Source organism: Microtus pennsylvanicus, chromosome 11 (genome assembly GCF_037038515.1).
Source record: "Microtus pennsylvanicus isolate mMicPen1 chromosome 11, mMicPen1.hap1, whole genome shotgun sequence".
NCBI classification, from domain to species: Eukaryota; Metazoa; Chordata; class Mammalia; order Rodentia; family Cricetidae; genus Microtus; species Microtus pennsylvanicus.
Genome location: NC_134589.1, coordinates 91499322 through 91522388, shown reverse-complemented (window position 1 = coordinate 91522388; position 23067 = coordinate 91499322). Strand labels below are relative to the sequence as shown.

The 23067-nt window shown below is 50.5% G+C and overlaps 2 protein-coding genes across 3 annotated transcripts; both read right to left on the bottom strand.

Moving 5' to 3' along the window:
- Nucleotides 1-32: 32 nt before the first annotated feature.
- On the bottom strand, nt 33-5512 carry Atp6v0c (ATPase H+ transporting V0 subunit c). Its single transcript, XM_075941674.1, has 3 exons — nt 5019-5512; nt 867-1050; nt 33-775 (listed from the first exon to the last, which is right to left on the bottom strand). The coding sequence occupies exons 1-3, from the start codon at nt 5095-5097 to the stop codon at nt 571-573; spliced, it is 468 nt and encodes a 155-aa protein (XP_075797789.1). The 5' UTR covers nt 5098-5512; the 3' UTR covers nt 33-570.
- Nucleotides 5513-12622: 7110 nt separating this feature from the next.
- Nucleotides 12623-22844, bottom strand: Tbc1d24 (TBC1 domain family member 24). 2 transcript variants are annotated; one of them, XM_075941671.1, is made up of 7 exons: nt 21880-22844; nt 21038-21055; nt 20372-20530; nt 19337-19400; nt 19007-19102; nt 18219-18450; nt 12623-17847 (listed from the first exon to the last, which is right to left on the bottom strand). In XM_075941671.1, exons 1-7 carry the CDS (start codon nt 22842-22844, stop codon nt 17693-17695), a joined length of 1689 nt encoding a protein of 562 aa, XP_075797786.1. In that variant the 3' UTR covers nt 12623-17692. The 2 variants fall into 2 exon arrangements, with proteins under 2 accessions (XP_075797786.1, XP_075797788.1); XM_075941673.1 differs by lacking the exon at nt 21038-21055.
- Between the last annotated feature and the right edge of the window lie 223 nt (nt 22845-23067).

Here is a 23067-nt window from a genome sequence, read left to right as displayed (position 1 = left end):
AGCCCACAGAAGCGCCAGAACACACAAGCCAGTCACATCCGAGAACTTTTATTGGACACAGCTGGGAGCCAGCCCTGGCGCGCTGTACACGCTACCCTCTACCCTGGCTGTCCAGGGTTGGGGGGAGGGTGGCTCCATCCAAGGAGTCTCAGCAACAGGAACCCCACAGGCAACACTTTACTAATGATTACTATATAGTTGGGAGACAGGGCTGCTCCACAGACGCATGAATAGGTCAAATCTTTTATAAATAAACATCCAGTGAAGAGAAAAATGACAACTCTAATTCATCCTTATACACAGAGCACTCTAGGGCGATGGGTGGGGTAGCCAGAGGCTGACATCCTCACTGGTCAGGGGCCTGGATGGGAGATGAGTGGGCCCAGATGTCCACAGCACGGGGCAGCAGGGGCCAGGCGGGGGCAACAGACAATGGGCACTAGGACACTGCGCATTTACAAGACCAACTACTGAGGGGGCAGCTGCCCGTGCGTGTGTGTCAGGCTGTTCGTTCTGGAATGAGGAGGGGTGGTCTTTACATCCTATCCTGTGACTGGTGGTGGAAAACGGCTACTTTGTGGAGAGGATTAGGGCCACGATGAGACCGTAGAGGCCAAGCACCTCCGCGAAGATGAGGATCAGGATCATGCCCACGAACAGTCGTGGCTGCTGGGCAGTGCCCCGAACACCAGCATCCCCCACAATGCCAATGGCAAAGCCAGCAGCCAGACCACTCAGCCCCACGCTCAGGCCAGCACCCAGCTGAAGAAAACTCCTGGGAAGAGAAGAGATACAGGCTGTCAGCAATCTGCCTGCCCGCAGGCAAATGATGCACTTCACCAGACAAGTACAGGTCCAGCACTCACCTGTAGAGGGTGATGCCATCGGTCAGGGAGTTAGCGATAAGTACTGCCACCACCAGGCCATAGATGGCGATGATCCCAGCCATAACCACTGGGATGATGGACTTCATGATCATCTCTGGCCTCATGACCGACATAGCTGCGATGCCAGTGCCACTCTTGGCTGTGCCATAGGCGGCTCCCATGGCTGTGGGGGGAGAGATGAAGTGAGCTCTGGGCAGCATGGAAGTTGCCTGGGGAGCTTTTTTGCACATTGGGAAGGCTCCCCAATTACCACCACTAGAGGAACTGAAGGCATGCAGTCAAGCAGGAGCCCCCTGGGAGAATAACCATCACTATAGCCACTTCTCTTTCCACTAGCAGAGCCTCACCCCAACCTCCTAGTCCACTTCCGCCTGGAGTAGTCCTTGTGGTCATGGGGGTCCTGGTTTGCTGTGAAAGCAGCCTTTGTTCCCTAGCATTCTCTAGCTTGTGACCTCTGGCAAAACAATCACATGGAAAAGAAGCAGATGGGCCAATGAAAGCTTTGCTTGAGACTCGGGCATCTCTGTCCCACACCCTAAGTTCCAGGCACTTCAAACATAAGGGGACTACCTCTCAGCTGCCTTAGAGGCCAGTCCAGGGTCAGTCAGTCCCTGCCTGCAGTGGGGCCTTCAAGCCTTCCAAGACAGGACAACCTGTCTCCTTAGAGGGTGTTCTCGATCCAACCTCCTCATCAGACTGCTGCCTTCCTTTCAGGTCTTTGTTTCCCTCTCCTGCCTCTAGGTCTTGAACTCCAATTTTCCTCATTTCTGCTTTTGTTTTCCAGACCCTATAAGAACTACTCAACTACTTAAACAGGTGATATGGGCAATCTCCAAACTGTCTCTGCCCAGGGCATTCAAGCCATGGCCATTCTGGGAGCAGTATATAACCCGATGCACAGAAAACACAGGCCAGAGGTAAAAAGGACACGAACAACCCCAGCCACTCTACACTGTTCGCTGATCTCGCTGGACCACAAATATTCCTACTGTGTGCCCAGTTCTGAGTAGGGCAAATGTGTGCCTCTCAGCTCAGTAACAGCAAAAAGACAGGACAGTGACTCAACACATTCACATCTCCAGGAAGGAAAGAACACAGACAGAGGAGGGACTTACACCGAGGGGAGGAGGGTTTGAAAAAGATCATGGAGTGGGAGATGATGAGGTAAACAGCAGAGCAAAGGAAAACCAGGCAAAGAGCAAGATTCTTGACAGCACATTCAGGCACTGAGCAGACAGTCCTAGATGAGATAACTGCAAGAGGCAGGGACTCCAATAGACAGCTTGTCTCTTCAACAGCACCCTTAGATGCCCAGACACTTCCCAAAGACTTAACACCTTAGCTTTCAAGTCCCGGGTCCATTTCAAGAGAGATTTTCCTGGAACTGTTCTGGTCATTGTGCATATCTCAGGCTCCTACTGCAAGCCAAGTCCATGCTTGGCTTCATCACAGTGAGTGCCTGAAGAGCTCCCATTCCTGAGGACACGGTACTAGACACTGAGAATACAGGCTGCTATGTGCTACTGTGAAGGTGGGGACTGAACTCAAGGAACTCTGTATACTAAAAGGCAGAACTCTGAAACAGGAAAGGAGTTGAGTTGGGTCCTTCCCCAGAGCATAGCAGGTGGATCATGTCGCTGAAGGATGGGTGGCAAGAAGAGAGATGATGAGAATCAGGGATGGCACCAGGGACCAAGGCAAGAGGAGATAAAAATTAGCCTAGACCCAGACAGTAGCAGGTATCTAGAAGGCCAAGTCTGACAGGCTGCAGAAGGGAGATCTGTCAACACCAATGCAGTGGGGCACAGAGAGCCGGGTCTGGAGGCACTTCCAGGAAAACAAGCAAACATAGGGGAAGTCACGGAAAGAAGTCACTGGCAGTTTCATGGAGAACATGATGAAGAAACAACCAACAGAATATTTGTCATAAGAAAAAAAGGGAAGCTAACATGTGAGCAGGGAGGGACTGGAGACCTCAAAGACGTGTGCAGACCTCATTTAGTTAAAAGAACAATGGTCTTTAAACTTGGTTCATGAGGTCCAAGAGAGGCCATGAGCCAGTCACTGAGACTAGGCTTTGAGTCTTCCCAGCAGCAACACTGAGGCCAGAGGGATTTCTTTAGGTGGTGGCAGGACAAAGATGTGCTATTAAATAGCAAGCTTGGAAGGAGAAAATGAAATCAGAAGGTGATTCAAGTGGCCAATAAGAGCCTAAGCCCCAGAGGACTGTGAGAATCTTGTGTGAAGGAATGGGACTGGTAGCATGTAGGTCCCAATCCCCAGAAGCTAGGGTCAGGAAGGAAAAAGCCTAGTCCAGCAAATATACAGTTTTCAATAGTTCAGAGACACCTGTTGGCCAGACGCGGCACATGAAAGGTCTCAACAGAAGAGGTTCAGGGAGCTGAGTGCAGAAAAACAGCAGAACATGAGCTCCACATGGTCAGGGATATTGTTTTGTTCACAGTAAGAACTCAAGAAAGATTTGCTAGCCGGGCAATGGTGGCGCACGTCTTTAATCCCAGCACTCGGGAGGCAGAGGCAGGTGGATCTCTGTGAGTTCGAGACCAGCCTGGTCTACAGAGCTAGTTCCAGGACAGGCTCCAAAGCCACAGAGAAACCCTGTCTCGAAAAAAAAAAAAAAAAATTTGCTAGATTTGTGTACGAATGAGTGACAACCACAAGTCATCACAGGTGGCCAAAATAGGGGAACCTATGGACACATTCTAGGGCAAAGAGCAGTACGAAATGCTTGGCAACCTTCTCTAAGGAGCCCTAAAGTGTGGGGAGAACAGGCATGGGCTGGGAGGGGAAAGGAGAAGTCTAGACCACATCTCCCACCACAAATGATCCCTTAAGCCAACCATGTGGGAAGAACAGGGCTCTTAGAAGCACCTGACAGGCCCAGGCAAGGGGAGGTCACCAAGACAGACAACTGGCCACCCCAATCTGCACCCTACAGGTGTTTACAGTCAACAGACACTGTTTGGAGTTCAAACTCTCCGAGTACCTGCACAGAGGGCCAGCCTCTCCAACTGCCAGCTAGGGTGGGGCAGGGCGAGGTCACTTAAGCCAAAGACCAGACCTTCCAGAGGAGGCACAGACCAGGCCAGACCAGTCCCTGGGGGCTGTGACTTACCTCCCTCAATCCCACATTCTTGAGTCTGACCCAAAGGCTTTTCTCCCAGGAAGGCCAATTTTCACTAAATTTGATATCATAGAACTGTCAAGGCCCAACTTGAAAAGCAGCGTGCTATCAAGAACCTTGCCAGGCTTTTCCTTCACTGAGCAAGGAAGCATCTATCTCCCAGTTCCAGCCCCTCACCCCCCTAGAAGAGGAAGGTCATTCATTCACTCATCCATTCATTAGGGCCAGGACTGAAGATCAAAGACCTAACCACGGAAATGCTGCCACTCTCAGACAAGCAGACTCTCAGCAAGCATTATTCGCTCAAGTGCTCCTTTCTGGACCAACCTCACTTCCATAGGCTCTAACCTGAGTCCCTGCAGGTTCCCAGGACCAACCCCTCAGCCCAGTTTTCCCAACCAACCCACACGATGACAGAACGATTGGGATTGGGAAACCGAGACAAGTCTCAACCGGAAACACCTGCCTCACCCAGGGTACAGACCCACCTGACCCCCTAGCTGCCCGGCAGCCACAAAAGCTTGGCTTTTGGACCTTAACGGGGACACAGGCTCCCTCTGGCCAGGAAGCCAAGGACTCCCGCACTGGGCCCGCCGCAGCCTACGGACTGGCGCCTTTCAAGATGTGATGTCACACCTGTCCGCAGAATGCAGGATGCGGCACAGGATCGCGCGCCGCCCCCCCCCCGCCGACCCCCACCCCACCTTCATGCCTGTTTCTCGGGGCTAAAATGGCAGCCACACCACCGCCCCACCCCCGCACAAACGAGGCTCGGCTGGCTGATAGAACCAGCACCCGGATCAAGCCCGTAAGCCCACACAGTCCACTGTCCCCGCCGCCATGGGGCTGACCCCCAACCCGCCAGGCCCGACACCCACATAGCTGGGAATGACGTCAGAGTGACGTCACGCCCAGCCCCCAGTGAGCAGCGGGCTCTAGTCCCGCACCGCTTCGGCAACCCCCGCTCCTCCTGCTGCGATGCTCACCGCTGAAGACCATGGCGGACGAAGCGCCTATGACAGCGAAAAATGCAGCATATTCGGGGGTGTTCTTGATGTCAGCCATGTCTGCAAGCTGGGAGAGGGCAAGCTCAGCCGGCGGCTGGGGTAGGACGGTGGGAGAGCGAGCGGGCAAGCGGCGAAGGTCCTCAAGGCGGCTGAAGGGAAGGCGACCCCGCCAGTCAGCCGCTGCGCTCTAAATACCAGCACCGCAGAGCAAGATGGCGGCCGCGCTCGCGTCACATGATCTGGGCTCCGCCCCTACGGGTCGTACCACTCTGCGCCGGCGGGGGAGAGCGGCTCCAGGGTGACCGGCAGCCCCTGGACAGTGTGTGGGCCCTGCCACCAGTCCCCTGGGCCCGGGGCCCAACGCCTGGCCTGGCCTGGGACTTCGCTGGTTCGCTGATCCCTGCCGACGTCTCCCCGGACCCTACCGTGTTGGCCCCACCGGTACCCGAGGCGGGGCCGCAGCTCGCCATATTAGCATACAGGGTGGAGCCTACGCTAGCCCGCCTCCTCTGCGGCTGCGCGGCGCTCTCTGGTGTTCGAGTACCCGGGTACATTTTCCCTGTGTTCCCTGACCGAGAACCCTAGGCACTGTGCTGCATGTTGTTCAGGTTCTCACGTTTGCCCGGAGAGCTAGGTTAAAGTAGTGGCTCTGCAGAATCCGTAACAGGAAATCCCTAGTGCAGGGGCTTCACCCTCTCCTCCAGCCCTCGGGAATGCCACGCCCCACCCCGCCGTGTTTAAAGAGCCACAACCCCAGGTGTTCAGTCCACACCCGGGTTCCTGAAGATCCTGGCCTAACGTCTTCCCTTTGATTCAAGGGGAGAAAAAGGAATCCCTCACTTTACCCTTCTTGCATCAGGACCCTGACATCAGTTGAGAGGTCTCTGTCTGCCCATGACTGGTTTTATTTTTTTCTATTTTTCTGCTGTTGTATTTATTTATTTGTTTATTTATTTATTTATTTAGATAGGATTTCTCTGCATAGCCTGGCTTTCCTGGAACTCGCACTGTTAACCAGGCTGGCCTTGTACTCACAGAGATCCACCTGCCTCTGCCTCCCGAGTGCTGGGATTAAAGGTGTGCGTTACCACCGCCCGGCTATTATTTTATTAGATTTATTACTTATTATTTTGATTTATGTATGTATTTTATGTATATGAGTGCTCCATTTACATGAATGCCTGAATGGCAGAAGAAGGCACCAGATCTCATTACAGATGGTTGTGAGCTACCATGTGGCTGCTGGAAATTGAACTCAGGACCTCTGGAAGAGCAGTTTGTGCTCTTAATCCCTGAGTCATCTTTCTAGCCCCTCTGTTTTATTTTTGAGACAGAGTCCCACTGTGTAGCTCTGGCTAACCTGAAATTTGCCATGTAGACCAGTCCTGCCTGCTTCTGCTTCTTGAGTGCTGGGATTAAAGGTATGCACCACCCTACTCGACATAACATTTTTAAAATTTTTTTGAATTTTATTTAATGCACATTGGTATCTTGCCATGGGTGTCAGGACCCTTGGAACGAGAATTCTGGACAGTTGTGAGCTGCCATATAGGTGCTGGAAATTGAACCTGGGTCCTCTGGAAGAGCAGCCGGTGCTCTTACCCACTGAGCCATTTCTCCAGCCCCCATTGTTGTTGTTTTGGGTTTTGGGGTGTTTTTTTTTTTGTTTGTTTTTGTTTTTTAATGGCACATAATCAGTGAAAGTTAACCCAGGTTTCTAAAAATCTCAGAAAGGCCTCCTTGTCCTTCCAGCATCCACGCAAGGCCCACACCTGCAGGGCCTCCTTTCTGGATGGTGATGGAGGACTGGTTTCCATAGCAATAGAGTAGCTGAGAGTGCCTCTGCTCTACTGATGCTCCTGTAGTGACCTAGGACCCCAGCTACCAGCCTTCCTTCCACCTGTCAACTCTGGCTGCTTCTTTTCCTTTATCCCTCCCTCGAGGCTCAAGCTCATATCCCAAGACTGGGGGTCTTTCCAAGTGGTTTGTGTGCTAGTACCTCAACTTCCCCATGGAGGCAATGATCCTTCTGCTACACTCTAACTCCTCCCCCTTTTCACAATAGAACCCTTCCTGTGCCCCTCCCCTCACTTGCCCATGGAAGAGCAGGGGCCTGTTCTGTTTCAGAGAGGAAGCTACAGAGGGCAGTTACTAGGGCTCCCTCTACCCCCTCTTGCCCGTTCTAATTTTTGAAGAAGAATCTTCACTGCTGTCTCCGCCTCTTCACCTTCCCTCTCCAGCTCCTTGCCAAAGTCACACTGACTTCTGAGACGCTAGTTATGCTGACTGTCTCCAATTCTTCCTCCCGCTCCCCGCTCTTTATCCTGTGTGCTAGTGCCCGAGGAAGGCAGAGAGCATGTCATATCTCCTGGAACTGGAGCTACAGACAGTTGTGAGAGGTCATGTAGGTGCTGGGAATTGAACCAGATCCTCTGCAAGAGCAGCAAGTGCTCTTAAGCACTGAGCCATTGCTCTAGCCCTTACAGTTGTTTTTTCTAATCATCACTTAATATCCTATAATTCTTCCGTGATCACATGCTAGACCTTCTCGGTGTGCTCCCCCTGCTGTCATTTACCCTTCAGCTCCAATCCCCTCTTCTTTTTTTTTTTTTTTTGGTTTTTTTTTTTTTTTTTTTTTTTTTGGTTTTTCGAGACAGGGTTTCTGTGTGGCTTTGGAGCCTGTCCTGGAACTAGCTCTGTAGACCAGGCTGGTCTCGAACTCACAGAGATCCGCCTGCCTCTGCCTCCCAAGTGCTTCCAATCCCCTCTTCTTACCCATTTCTCAGAAACCACTTTCCTCCAGGGAGCCCCCTGCCATGGTGCCATGTTTCTCCTCTCCCTCCCCTAATGTCCTCCTCACACCCCATCCTCACTTTTACTGAAGGCATTTTGACTCTTTGTGTATCCCAGATCCCCAGCAGGATGTTCAGCGGAGGGCACCTACATGCCAGGCCCTATACTGAGGCATTTGAGGCTACTGCCACACCTATTCTTATTCAGTGGATAGTAAAGCAAACCTAGGAAGGCTAAGAGCCTTGCTCTGGTCACCAACCAGCAAATGATGGAATTAAAATTCTGGTCTAGGGCCTGGGCTAGCGGGCTACACTGCCAGGTCAGCCACCATTTCTCAGCTCATTCCATCTCATGCCTCCTACTGGGATCTCCCAGACACTGCAAGGGGCCCCTCCTTTGGACTCTAGGAAAGAAATTGTAGGGGCATCCCTGCCTTCTCCCTTGCTGTTACTTCCCCCTTGGCATGAAATCACAGGTCATGAGTTCTGGCCTGTCACTGTGAGTGGGGATTTCCAGACACTGAGAGGGAGGGGATTTGGAAATGCACGTCAGAGAGATATGAGGAGAGGGACAGAGATGCAGGGTGGGACCCTTAGACAGCCATTGGCACTTTCCAGAAATCCCAGAAGAGGAGGCAGAAGAAGTTAATAACATCCTTGACAACCTTAGCCTGGAAAGATGGACTTACTCCAAGGAAGGCAAGACCAGGTTTAGTAATACACAACAGTCAGCTCAGCACTTTGGATGCCAGGGCAGAAAGAGCATAAATTTAAGGCAAGCCTGGATCACACAGTACTATCTCAAAACAAAAACAAAACAAAAAGGTTGGCGGGAGAGAGAAAGGAAAAAATAGGAGGAAGAGAGGGGCAGGCAAGGGGAAGTAACAGGAAAGCGAGGAGGAGGAGGAAGTGGAGGAGGGCCAGAAGGAGGGGAAGGAAGAAGAGGGGGAAGAAGAGGAGGGCAAGGGAAAAGGAAGAGGAGGGTGAGGGGAAGAAGAGGGTCAGAAGGAGGAGGAAGAGGAGGAAGGTGAGGGGAAGGAAGAGGAGGAGGGCCGGAAGGAGGGGAAGGAAGAAGAGGGGGAAGAAGAAGAGAGCGAGAAGGAGGGGAAGAAGCAGCAGCCTTTCTGGAACATCAAGAACCATGTGTCCCAGAAGGAACCTTGCCAACAGCCTCCTTCTGAGTCACCATGGAGGCCTGGGTGAGGGGGAGAGGAACACAAGGACACGGGACAGAGAACACTATAAAGAGATGGCACCATGGCACTGTGCTTTTGTACATTGGTGAGACAGGGCCATGTGTGGCCTGGACATGGTTAGTAGAAACAAAAGCACACAGATAACGGCACTATTTTGGGGAATGAAATATGATAAAAGGCAGCTAATTTTTTAACCCAAAAATAGTTGAGTCATGCATGGTAGTGCACATCTATAACCCCAGCATTTAAGGGGTTGAACAGGAAGTTGGAAATTTTGAGGATAGCCTGTGCTATACAGGCAGATCTTAATCTAAAAACACCAAATAAGGCTGGCCCTTGGGGGGGGGGGCAGGGTGTTGCTTGATGGTAGAATTTGTGTTTAGCATGCATGGTGTCCTGGACTTAATCCTGAGCAAGAGAAATAAATACCTTATGGAATAAGGATCAGAGAAATAAAAACAGGGGCTGGAGAAATGGCTCAGTGGTTAACAGCACTTGCTGCTTTTTCAGAGGACCGGATTCCATGCCCAGTGTCCACAGGACAACTCGCAGCTTCGGTTTAGGGAATCAGATGCCATCTTCTGGCCTCGTGGTGCATGTGCAAACATGCAGGCAAAAAACGCTCACAAATTAAAACAAAACAAAAACCCAGCAAAATAAAACCCCTCCTGCTCACGGTGGAACACTCCTTTAACTCCAGCACTTGGAAGGCAGAGGCAAGAGGATCTCTATGAGTTCAAGGCCAGCCTGGTGTATGTAGCCGGTTCTAGGATAGCCAATGCCACATATGGAGAGCTTGTCTAAAAATTAATTTAAAAAACAATAAATAAATAAAATCCTATAAACACAGAATCTATCTCTTGCTGCTTGGCTCCTAGACAGTTTGAATAGCAAGGGTGATCTCAAGGGCAACAATAATTATGTATCTACAAGGCAGGCAGCTAGAATGATCCCAACACAGGGCAACTCTGGTTTCTAGCAAAATTTCCAGATTTCAAGTGTTGGTGCCAGGGGCCTGACTGGATCTTCTCTGAATGAACAGGCAGGCAGAGAGGCAACTCTGCCACCAGGGGGCAGTGGGACAGACTAAAGCTAGTTTGCTGTAAGCTTAGGTGTGGAAGCAGCTTGTCAGATGCCTTTGACTCTGTCTCCCCCGCATGGTAGAGGTGAGCTGGGAGCCTATTGTGGGAGTAAACATGTAAACCTCATTTTAAAATAAGTCAGAAAGGAGGGAGAAATGGTTGGGGCTCCACCCTGGGGTCCAACAAAAATCTTATTTCTAAATAAGTCTTAAAATATAAAAAGGTTAGCCGGGCTGTGCTCGTGCGTGCCTTTAATCCCAGCACTTCAGAGGCGGAAGCTGGCAGATCTCAGGGAGTTCAAGGTCAGCCTGGTCTACAAAGGGAGTTCCCGGACAGGTTCCGATTTTTTTTTTTTTTTTTTTTTTTTTGGTTTTTTGAGACAGGGTTTCTCTGTGGTTTTGGAGCCTGTCCTGGAACTAGCTCTTGTAGACCAGGCTGGTCTCGAACTCACAGAGATCCACCTGCCTCTGCCTCCCAAGTGCTGGGATTAAAGGCGTGCGCCACCACCGCCCGGCCCCGGACAGGTTTCAAAGATACAGAAAAACCCTGTCTCAAAAAAAAAAAGTTTTTAGAACAGGAAGAAGACAAAGACACAATCCAGGTTTTTATTGTTTATGGGGGTGGGGGGTGGGGGTGTCTTATGTGACCTAGGATGGTCTTGAACCCCAGATCAACTTTTAACTCTCAAGTCCTGAGATTACAAGTGTGGTTTATCTGTCTGTGTTGTGGGATTGTTCTGAGCACCAGCAGTAAGAGGAAAGAGCTATTTTGGGGAATTCTAGGGGTGTAGGACAAACCTTGGGAATGGCCCTGTACCTGCAGTGCAGCTGCTGTTAAATTCTGCCCTGGACGGCTGGCAGTCCACAGTGGACAACAGAACAGTAAAGTTTTCTTTTTTTTGTTTTGTTTTGTTTTTAGAGACAGGGTTTCTTGTAGCTTTGGAGTCCTGAAATTCACTCGGTAGACCAGCCTGGCCTTGAACTCAGAGATCCACCTGTCTCTGCCTCCCTAGTTCTGGAACTAAAGGCTTGCACCACCACCTCCTACCAAGAACAGTAAAGCTTTCTTAGGAGCTACAAAGCTAGGAAGGGGCTTGAAAGCCCAGAAACAGGTTCTGGGTCCATCTGAGGAACTGCAGAAAACCAGAGCTCACTGTAGCTATGCTGGAGGAGCCCTCGGATCAAGTACCTCCTGGTCTAGTAGACAAGGGCTTCTCAAAGTGGACCAGACCTCCCAGCATCCTCTGGAGTAACCTGCAATACGACAGGAAAGTCCTTGAGTTAAGAGGCAGCAAAGGAAAAGATTACAGGCCATATCTACCCTTGCAGTCAACATGGGGAAGAGAACCAGGGAAGAAGTGGATAACCACTATTTTATGGGGAAGCAAGCAGGGTTCCAGAGCAGCTGTAGGCACAGGGCAAGAACCATGCGCAGAAGCCTCACAGCAAGGAACTAGATAGGAGAGCAGGTATTTGTGCACCGTTCAAAGATAAACATCGTGCTAGGCTTCGTGGTGCCAGCATGTAATCTCACCTCCTTTGGAGGCTAAGAAAGATGATCACAAGTTCAAGCCTAGTCCGGTCTAGGCTACAGAGTGAGTAGAAGGACAGCTTGGGCACCTTAGGACACTGTGTCTTAAGCAAAAAAGTAAAAACAAACAAAACAAAACAAAAAACCAGTTTGAGGATATAATCAGTGGCATGTGCAAGATGCCACATCAAATTCTCAGTACCACAGACATTAAAAAAAAAGTAGACAGCATTAGGAAAGATGTTAATATTAGCTTATGCAAATGTTCAAGTCAGTTTCATTTTGAAAGAGAAACATGAGTTTGATTTTTTTTTTGAAAGAATGTTTCTCTGTTTAACAATTTTGGCTGTCCTGGAACTCATGCTGTGAGCAGGCTGGTCTTGAACCACAGAGATCTGCCTGCCTCTGCCTCCCAGGTGCTGGAACTAAAGGTATGCACCACCGCCCTGCTGCTTTTACTTTTTAATGATTTATTTTATGTGCATTGGTGTAAGGGTGGAACTGGAGTCACAGACAGTTGTGAGCTGCCACTGGGTGCTGGGAACTGAACCCGGGTCCTCTGGAAGAGCAGCCAAGTGCTCTTGACTGTTGAGCCATCTATCCAGCCCCTGACTTTGCTATTGACATTGAGTTTTATGTTTCACAGGAACCAGACGACTGGAGACATCTGGTGGCTCCTCACAGTGGTTCTTCTCCTTTCTTCAGTTATGCCAAATGACAAACCCTGAGGGCCAGAAGGCAGAAGCAAGGTCAGTAAGTGGGTTCCCATGTCTGGCAGTGACAAAGGAAGCAGCAGAATATGCACCTGTCTCTGTGGGGTCTCCTTGTCATGGCTATGATGGGCTGGTGCAGACTTCAGCTCTACTTGAAGAGGGCAATGGATCCTTAGTCTACGTCTTCTCCTAAGAGATGGCCAGTGTATCCTGGGAAGGGTGCTTGGAACGTCCCATCCTGTACTCTCACGGCACACACAACGATGCCTCTTCTTCAGTTATTAATTTTATTTAGGACTCACATCAACACTATCCAAACATCACAAAATCACTTATTTTCACATTACAAAATTGCATTTTGCTCAAATCCACACTTTTGCTCTGTAAGCGGGAGTACGTTTGGTACACTCACTCGGATGCTCCGCAGGGTCAGCCGGGAACCACACTGGATTTAGTTTTTTATTTTAAGATAAGGTCTCACTATGTAAGTTAGGCCGGCATGAAACTAGCTTCATCCTGCAATCTTCCTGCCGCAGCCTCCGGAGTGCTGAGATTACAGGTGTGAACCACGACGCCTAACTGGTGACCACCTGTCAAAGCCCATCACAAGATCTAAAAGGTAAAGTTATACTTAGACCGCTTCCCCTCCAGTCTTCAGCTTACAAACTTTAAGCTTTATTTTTATCTTATTTGTATGATTTTGCCTGCATGTGTGTCTGTGCACTGTTGCACGCAGTGCCCAGAGGCCAAGAGAGGGTGGAAGATCCGCTTGAACTGGAGAAATGGGCAGCTGTGAACCGCAGTTTGGGTGTTGGGAAACAAACCTGGGTTCTCTGGAAGAGCAACAGTGCTCTCTGACCCCAAGACAGGTTCTCTCTGTGTAGCCCTGGCTGACCTCAGACTCAGAGATCTAGTTGCCTCTGTCTCCTGAGCGCTGGGACTAAAGGAATGTACCACTCTGCCCAGCTCTTCATGTCTAATGCACAGCAGAGGTGTTCTGGTCTCTTCGTGTAGGAAGGCAGGGCCAGAGAGCAGCTGAAAGCAGCCAAGCGGCACACCAGGAGATACGAGTCTACATGGAAGTGTTTTGGTGGTTTGGTTCTTGCCATGTCACAGGTCAGTGTGTCCATGTATACACGCACTGCCTTTTTCGTCCTAAATACAATGCTGACAAATTCCATGCAGCTCAAGAAAGGGACTGAGCCTGCACACAATCATTGTCTGTAGTAATGTACATGACACTGCACCTAATGCCAACAGCACAATCAGAAGTTGAGGGAATGAGGGACGTCATAAAAAGGTCCTTTTTTTTTTCTTTTCTCTTTTTAAGAGATTGTAGCCAAAGCTAGCCTTGAGCTCAGTAAGTAGCTAAGGATGACCTCATCTTTCTGCTTCCACTTCCACATGGTGGGATTTTAAACACAAACCAGGCCCGGGTAAGAATCTTTTTTTTTAAAAGACTTATTTATTAATTATGCATACAGGGTTCTTCCTGCATGTATGCCTTCAGGCCAGAAGAGGGCACCAGATCTCATTACTGATGGTTGTGAGCCACCATGTGGTTGCTGGGAATTGAACTCAAGACCTCTGAGCCATGTCTCCAGCCCCCAGGTAAGAATCTTAATACCAAAATTATCTTTTAACTTCATATGCTCTCTGGCCGGATGTAGATATGGTGGGGAAAGAACTTGAAGGCCTGTTTGGCATTCATGCTCGATATAATAACTGCACATAAACCCGAGGAAGCCATGGAGGAGCTACTCTGGAGTAGCTGCTATAGAGAACTACAACCTAAATGGTGGCTTACAAAACAAAAACAAAGCAAACAAACAAAGCCAATCTAAAACCCTAACAGTCTTTTGAGTCTGACAGCGGTCTAGATTTCGTGAGGGCATGAGAAAGCAGGTGTCCGTAAGCACTGCATGTATTCCCGCTGAGCGGAAAGACAAGGCTGTGGTTTAGTCAGGGGCTGTGCCAAAGCCACTTTCTGGTTTATTTTTCCTTCATTTTTATTTTATGAGTGTTTTGTGTATATGTATATATATATATATACATGTACATATATATATGTATGTCTATGAACTATATCGATATAGTGCCCACAGAGGCCAGAAAAGGGTCTGGATCCTTGGGAACTGGAGTTACAGACAGCTGTGAGCTGCCACGTGGCTGCTGGGAATTGAACCTGGTTAGAGCCAGTGCTCTAACCGCTGAACCTTCTTTCCAAACCACCCCTCTCCCTACACCTTTTTAAAACAAGGTCTCATTATTTAGCCTTGGCTGGTCTGGGACTTGCAGCATAGAACAGGCTGGGCTCAAGCTCACAGAGATCTACCTGCCTTGACCTTCTGAGTGCTCGAATTAAAGGTGTGTCGCTTGGCCAATTCTTTTGATATTTACAGTGGATAATTGGATGAGGATCTTCAAAAACTTCCACCTCAGCAATTCTGATGTAAACTGTAGGTACAGGGTCCTAGATTCGCTCCTCAGCATCTTTAAAAAAGGAGTACAAAACCTAAATTATTAAATATAAAATACTTAAGGAGACCAGAAAAGCTTTGCAGACTCAGGAAATGAATAAGAGAAACCTGAAAATCTGAAATCCAGAATGCTCGAAAACAAACTGCTCTAAAAAAGTAGAAAAAAATAAAAGCAAGCAGTTTACAAAAATAAGAAAAACTATGGGGCTCAGCGGTTAGAGCACTGGCTGCTCCCACAGAAGACCTGGCTCAGTCCCAGCACCCATGTGACAGCTCACAAAAATAGGAAAAACTAAAGCAGTAATTTAGTTCATTAGAAGAGAAATTTTTAAAATGCGAACAGCCACTGCTGTCTCATGAAATATTTTTAAAGTGAGTTGTCACCAAGCATAGTGGCACACACCTGTGAGCCAATTATATGGGGTGCAGAAGCACACGGAAGAGTTCAGGAAAAGCTTCGTCTACGGCTAGTCTGAGCTGCATGAAACTGGCTCTTGTCATAATCAGAGTACAGACTGATTTTCTGAGGCCCCAAAGGCACGTGGTTTACAGTAACAAAGTTACTTTAATGAACTAATTTATATTAAGTTCAATATTTGTTTTAAAAACAAATGTTTAAGTGATGATAAAACTCCTTATTCAATGCCATCAAATTCTAGCTTTTTTTACATTAAAAGCTAATAAATAATAGAAAACATTATTAAATACGAAGTGGAAACACTTAGCATCAGATAAAGAGTGATAAGAATAAAAATACAAAGAAAATGACATATCTTTTGGCAGAAAGGTCAGGAAAAAGGAGATATTAAATTTAAAAAACTGAGAATGTTGTGGGTAAAAGCTAAGAACTTTGCTTATGATGCAATTGTGACTAAGCACTGACCAGTCTTCTTGCACTGGACCCCAGGAAGGCCAGTGGGACCACACAAAACAAGAATCTACTACCCAGTCAGGAATCTTACAGGGCCCTGCACACACTGCTCAGTTAACTTAACCTGCTTCTGAAAGTCTCCCGAGTCCCAGGGGCAATGCATGGGTGAGCATCATGACGCCACAGCCTAGGAATGTCCTAGGGCCTTCTGTCTGGAGACCAAGCTCAACGTCGAGGAGTTAATGCAACAGGAAAGGGCTTAATGCCTACGAACTTGACACTTAGGAGGCTGAGGCAGGTCATGATTTTGAGGCCAACCTAGGCTACATAGCCATTTCCAGGGTAGCCTGGGCTACATAGTGGGTTCCAGACCAAATAGGCTACCTAGTAAGATCTTGCCAGAAACGACAGTCACAAAAATCAAGATGGCCTTAAAGGAACACTGAAGTTGGAGGTGCAGGTCTAGGACAGCAGGCTCAGAGGAATGGCGGCACAGGCTACCACTTTGCAGAGTGAGCAACAACAGCTCCTCCCAGGACTCCTTCCCTCTAGAGTCAGGTCGACCTGTCGTAGAGGCCAGCATGTCAGGAGAACTGTTCACTGCACAGAGTCCAAGTTCCATGCGGGTTTACCAGGTGGCCCAAAACTTCAGGGAACTCCTCCCTGCCCTGCCTCTTGTGCCACTGTGGCCGTGCTGAGAGCTGATATGACTAGATGGGGCAGGGGCGGATGAAGCTCTCACAGCAAGTGTGATATCAGTGTGGAGGCAAGCACAGGTGTGATACACGCTGACCCAGGCACGCCAGACGCAGTCATGTGGGAACCAGGCAACTGTTCTTATGATCCAGACTTCTGTGGCCCCAGCCAGCCATTTGGGTTAACTTCTTCTTCTCTCTTCCTCTGTGGAGCCTAGACCCTCAGGACCAGCTGAGGGAGGTCACAGGGTGGGCGGGAGGTCACGGGGAAATGGAGCTTGCTACAGTCCTCAGAGGCAGCACTTTCCTTGGCATATGCGGTGCCAGGTCAGTACAGGGCTCAAGAAGTACAGACATCCAGAGACTGGAAGGCCATAACGGGAGAAGGGTAGCACACAGAAAACATGACATGTGGCTAGCCATAATGACAGCAGAGATCAGAAGTCACACTGCTTTATCAGATGCTGTATGAACAGGTCTAGGGAACCACAGGCCTGGGAAGGCAGAAGGCTGGACTGAGACAAGCATGCCATGCTAGGATTCGGGTGATCCTGGGCTTCAGTCATTACAGCGACGAGGAAAGGAACAGAGTCACCAAGACTACAGGAGTCCAAGGAGGCTACAAGGATGGACAGAAGGTGGGCAGAAAGCCTCAGAGTCCAGTCAGCTCTGAGGAGAACCCTGGAAATGGAGCTGACTGGCCACGCTGGTCAAGGAAAGTCTCTCCAGAGGCCACCTTCAGGTGTGGACTTGCAGTGAGATGCAGCAAGAGCTTCAGGCTCTGCAGAAACACAAAGACAAGACAGCTTTCCCGAGTTTGTCCCTTCTAGGACAGGAGGGGCCGCAGAGCTCTGCACACATCCTGCCCTCCCCTATCCTGTCCTGCAGCAGCAAACATAGCTCAGGGGAGCGCAGGGGGTCAGAGGACCAGCAGGGGGCACCAGAGACCCACATTTGGCAAGATTCATTTGTCCTTTCCCTACAGGGGCTGAGGACCAGAGGCAGAGCAATGTAGCCCTGGCAATCTTGGGTACTGGATACCTCCATGCAACCCAGGACCCTGGGTGAGGGCAGACACTGGACAGGGCTGGGGGCATAATAGCCCCTTGAGCTCAGAAACAGTAGGGTGCAGGGGTCCTAGCCTAACAAGTCCAAGCAGGACGTCCCCACCGCACAGCAAGCCTGCCTGCTTCATGGGGGTGTTGTTTCACTCATGCCCTGCTCCCTCAAGAGGTAGCTTGGCCTCCACCCCATCACCCCACAACGAGGCTCAGTCACCACCAGCGCAGACCCATCACTGGGTGTCAGGGTCTTGGAAGCCCCAAGCCTCCACAGCAGAGATAAGGAAGTTCTCAGAGCAGAGGGGCTGGTTGTTGAAAGTGTCGCAGTGTCCAGTGCGGCCTCGGTTCAGGTCCCCGTCGATGTAGAGTGCTTGGCCACCTCCTCCCCCTGTGGGAAATACAAGGGAACAGATGTCTTTCTGCTCCAACATCCACCCCATACCCACATATGCCATCATCTCTGTCCTTGAAGGGTCTGCTAAATAGCAATCTCAGTAAAGAGCTCCTTGGACTACAGGGGTTCCTCTAGAACCCCAAATTTACCCGGGCCTGGCTGTCCTGGCTACTGCTTGTCTGCTAGCCCATACCTCCCACCTTTCATACTGGTCTACCCCCAACAACCCAGCTCCTTTTCCTCTAACGGAGATGTCTACTTTGTTGACCACTAGTCAGCGAGGACTGGGCACAGAGGTTTCCGCTCCCCTCAAGCCCCCATGTCCTCCTCCCAGACTGAATGAAGGGAAGGGAAGAGGTGCCCACCAATGATGAGGCAGTCGTTGCCCCCAGCCATGAACATGGACTCTGTCTTGGAGGGCAGGTTGAAGTGCCGGGCAGCCAGGAAAGGAGACAGCCGATCAGCAGGGTCTGAAGAGACGGAGTGGCTGAGGAAGGAAGGAGCAGCTGCAGTCTCTGAGGACTTGAAGGATGTTGGCCTGGTCAACTCTGGGTGCTTGATGACCACCCACTCGTAACGCTGCACCTCTGGCTGCAGCTGGAGAAGAATGGGTGGCAGTCAGAGTAACTGGCGTGGGGCACCTCCCTGGGCCTTCCTGCTCCAAAGCCACTGCCCATCTCCATGCCACAACTCTGCTGTGGGTGGATCCCGAAGAGGGCTGTGGGTGGATCCCGAAGAGGGCTGTGGGTGGATCCCTAAGAGGGCTGTGGGTGGATCCCGAAGAGGGCTGTGGGTGGATCCCGAAGAGGGCTGTGGGTGGATCCCGAAGAGGGCTGTGGCAATGGCACACCACATTAGCAAATGAGGTCCTGCTAGCTTTTGGGGCACTCATAGCCTAACCAACAAATCCCAGAAGTAAAAACAGAGCATGTTTTAGGGTACTCGCTACAATGAAGATGAAACGAGGCTCTTGTGCTGGGGGGACTTCTGAGCCCCTCGAGCCAGCTTCTGTGACAATTCCCTGGTCCAGGACAGATGTTGGGCCTACACTCAGTCTTGGAGGGCTGATTAAGTACTCAGAATGTCTGAAGAGACAGGAACAGCCAAGGAAGGAGGGAGAGGGCAGAGGAACTCCACACTTAGCCCAACTCACCCTAAAAACAAAGCATTCTCCCGTTCCGAAGAAGCCCAGTTTGCCTCCAAACTTATTTCTTTCGCTCCAATCTGTTGACAGGTAAGCGCCACAAACCTAGGGAGGAAGGCTGGGGTGAGACTTCTGTCATCAGGCGTGCTGAGAGACCACATCCCAGCTTAGGGGTATTGTATGCTGTGTTCTCCCACCACTGAGGGCAAAGGTCATAGAGAGGACTGAGTTAAGGCAGTGTACCCTCAGGGCCATTCTGTCTTCCCCTGTGGCTCTCAAGCATGAGAACCATATCCATACTCAGACCTTGGCACCAGCCCAATAAACCAGGCTCCTCACCTCCTTTTGTGTGGTCTTGATGAGCAGGAGGGTGGGCTCGTGTCCTTCACACTGGAAATAGAACCTGGGGGCAGAGACCACATGCTATCCTGCATGCCCTCCAATTAGCACGGCCACTGTCAGTCCCAAGGTCAGGGTAGAGAGGCCTGGGGACTACCCTCTTTTACCACCACCTCTCTCCACAGTGGCCAAGGACCTTGCAATGTCATCTGGGCCAGGCCAGGCTGCTATAGTGTGACAAAAGAGAAGATTAGGTGAATTCTCCCTCAGGCAAAGCTGGAAGCTACCGAGAAGCAGGAACCAGAGAAGCAGGGGAAAGCTCAGCCCTGAACTGAGGAAGGTGAGAGGTTTGCCACTGAGATGCTCAGGCATCCCTGGGGCTGGAAGGAGCAGGGGATGGGGGTTCTCTGTGTAACCCTGGCTATCCTGGAACTCACTTTGTAGACCAGGTTGGCCTCGAACTCAGAACTGCCTCTGCCTCCGAGTGCCAGGATTAAAGGTGTGCGTCAGCACCACCTGGTGAGACGTGACTCTTAGCTAAGCTGAAATGTTTGTGTGATTGCAGGCAGGAGACTCGGGGTTGAGGGAGGGTGGTCCAGATTTTGTGAGCTGTCATTTGAGACCTGAACACTAACTGGACCCAACCAATCCAGCTTGGAGGGCAATGTGCCCCTGCTAGAATACCAGGTGCTTACACAGAGACACAAAAAAGGGGTATCTGGTCCAGGACTGTGATGGACACAGGGGGTAAGGGTAGCAGGGAGGCCAGGGCCAGCTGTCCAGATGACATCTCCCTAATAATTCTGAGCTCCTCAGATGGGGACTTTGATTTCTCTATCTTTATGATACCCACACAGAGCCCTCAACTGTGCTGCATACAGCAATGATTTCCAAAGTCTATGTAGCCTGGGAATGACCGAAGGCCAGGATAAGAGGCTCCTGATTCTGCAAGACCTTATCAGAACTCAGGTTCAAAGGCTCATTTCCTGAAGTGGAGAACAGAGTGTGGCGTGCACAGTCTTGGGGGTGCCTCACCTGGTTAAGCTGTACCCATGCTGCAGAGAGGAGAAGAGCAGGAGGGGTTGGCAGAGGGCAAAACGCTCAGGGATCCAGGACCAAATGTCTCTCATCTCCTTCACGCTGACAATCTCTGAGCGGAAGTTTTCTGCATGAACAGCCAAGTGCACAAACTGCCTGGGAAAAGTGGGGAGGGGTGAGAGCCCACAGTGGCCATAGTCCTGACTGTACCCCCTTACCTTGAGACTCCACAGTTTCATTTTGGTACATATCCTGGAAAGGATATCCCACTTACTCAGCCAGGTTTACAGCATGGCTCTAGGTGCCGCTTGGAAATGGGGTGAAATCATTCCTAGAAGCCCCGCCTCCCACCTGATACGTGGAAGAGGGCCCAGCCTAGGGGTATGGGCGACAAAAGCTCTTTTCTTTAAGAAACCAGGACAAATGAAGTAAGCCTCCAGCAAGGCAAGGCTGCAAAGCCAGCCAAGCACCAGATCTCACAAGTGAGGCAGAAAGAGGGACAGACAGACAGACAGTGCCTGTATCAATCAGGCTAAAGCAGCAAGCAGAAGCCAGCCCAGGAGAGCCAGCTGGGCACGGGAGACAGTGAGCAGCCAAGCCAAAGCTGGCTGGAAGAAAGGCAGGGCAGAGAGGCCAAGCATCGAGGTGTGGTTTCAGACCTACCTTTTAGAAAGTGAGACACTGAGAAACAGGAGGAAGCAACGAACATGGAGAAGAAGAAAAATAAAACAGACAAGGCGAGGTTAGTGGTGGGTATCGATCCCCAGGTATGCCTTCCTTTGGGCCCAGGAGAAAGTGAACTCCATCAGCAGCCATGCCTACAGCAGTCTACAAATCAGGTATCAAACACCATGACTTCCCAACCCTGCTCCCCAAGGACAGGGAGCCCATAATAAGCATCCAGAAGAATGCCAGCCATGAAGCTCAGAGCTGGAAGGGCAGAGCAGGAGCTGTTCTGATGTGACCCCTAGGAACCCAGTCTGGCACCTGCTGGGCCTCCTGACCCCCTGGTAGTATCCAGCTTCCTTGTCTTAATAAGGCTGTAATTACAAAGCCCTTCCTGTTTTCTAGTGTCTGTTTTTTTGTTTTGTTTTGTTTTTCGAGACAGGGTTTCTCTGTGGCTTTGGTTCCTGTCCTGGAACTAGCTCTTGTAGACCAGGCTGGCCTCGAACTCACAGAGATCCGCCTGCCTCTGCCTCCTGAGTGCTGGCATTAAAAGCATGAGCCACCACCGCCTGGCTTTTCTAGTGTCTTTCTGTCCACACGTGAGCAGGTGGACAGACAGAAGGCTAGAAGCAGATCAACGGCTGGCTGGACAAGCTCATGCTCAGACCTCAAAGATGCGTTCCACTAAAGCTTCCCACTCCACAAACGCAATATGCTCACAGCATAGGCACACGCACACTCACACATACACACAGCACACACATGTATTCACACACACTTAACTTACAAACAGAGGCATGAGCACACATGCAATGCATAGGATCCCGGGGCCCACCTACCTCTTCTGTTTGACAGTAATGCCCTTCTGCTTTAGTGCTTTCTCATTGGCCATTTGCAAGAGCTGGATCTCCTTGCGGGAAAATAGGCGGATGGCAAAGGCCTTCTCTAATAGCTTCTCAGGGGACACCGTCTTGGCAATGTCCTTGACAAACACGCGGATGTCTTGCTTTACGTTGTCTGATTCGAGGGGCTGGCCTGCTCTCACCTTGTGGAAGAACTTGAGGATGGCCAGAGCGACTCGATATAATACCTTGTAGCCTTCTACAAGGAAGACATCAAAGACACGGGCAAAGTAGTTGAGGGGCAGCTCCCCAAACAGCCACCGCTGCCAGTCAGAGTAGACCTGCAGGACATCCTCGGACACAGCTACCATCAGTTTGTGGGCCGCCTGGCAGTACTTGTTCACCAGGTCCCCAAACGTCATGCAGGAGGACTCGAAGGCCAGGAAGCTCTGGTCAATGAGCTTCTTGCTGGGGTCGTTGCAGGCCAGGATGCGGCAAGCCTTTTCGAAGCACTCAGCCTCGTCGATGCTGTAGTGCAGTAGCAGGGCCACCACAGCCGGCAGGGCAGGGCAGAAGGAGATGTCGGGGAACTGATTGGCGATACACAGCAGAATCTTGCGCACAGCCCCCTCACCCCGCGTGTTCAGGCAGTAGGTGGGCACCTGAGTGTTGTCCACAAACTCGGGCAAGGGCAGGCTACTGCTGCTGTGCTTGCCCACAATCTTGCCCACGATGTCGCTGTACACACTGGCATCAGGTGTGACCGTGCGGCAGGGGATGTCCCGGATCAGGCGCTGGTACACTTTCCCCCGCAGGGCGTGGCTCTGAGCCCAGTAGCCCTGGCGTGCCAGTTGCTTCAACTCCTGAAGCTCAGTGAAGTTCAGTTCCTTTGGCCCCAGGTCCTGGATGGACGCGTCCATCTTGTCCCTGTCCACAAAGCAGTTGTACCCTGGGGAGTCCATGGCGCCTGAGGTGCCTGGGAGGCAGGTTCCAGGCTGCCAGGAAGGGAACTAAGAGTAGCTAAATCTTGCAGCCCCGTCCTTGGGGACTTTCTGTCAACCAGTCAGTCATCTCTCACACCTAGAGGATTGAAAACCATTTTAGTACATGCACTGAAAGTTCACCTTTTAAAGGACTTGGTGTTGTTTGTATTATTTCTAAAAGGGTTAGGAAGATAAACAATTG

Bases quoted from the DNA above. Each gene is read 5' to 3' on its own strand.
- Atp6v0c (XM_075941674.1), bottom strand. From the start codon at position 5,097: ATGGCTGACATCAAGAACACCCCCGAATATGCTGCATTTTTCGCTGTC. The intron at 1,051-5,018 runs GTGAGCATCGCA...CTCCCCCCACAG, and splicing joins GTCCGCCATGGTCTTCAGCG to CCATGGGAGCCGCCTATGGC. The intron at 776-866 runs GTGAGTGCTGGA...TTCTCTTCCCAG, and splicing joins GATGGCATCACCCTCTACAG to GAGTTTTCTTCAGCTGGGTG.
- Tbc1d24 (XM_075941671.1), bottom strand. From the start codon at position 22,844: ATGGACTCCCCAGGGTACAACTGCTTTGTGGACAGGGACAAGATGGAC. The intron at 19,103-19,336 runs GTGAGGAGCCTG...CTTCCTCCCTAG, and splicing joins TCAAGACCACACAAAAGGAG to GTTTGTGGCGCTTACCTGTC. The intron at 18,451-19,006 runs GTGAGTTGGGCT...ATTCTTCTCCAG, and splicing joins GAGAATGCTTTGTTTTTAGG to CTGCAGCCAGAGGTGCAGCG.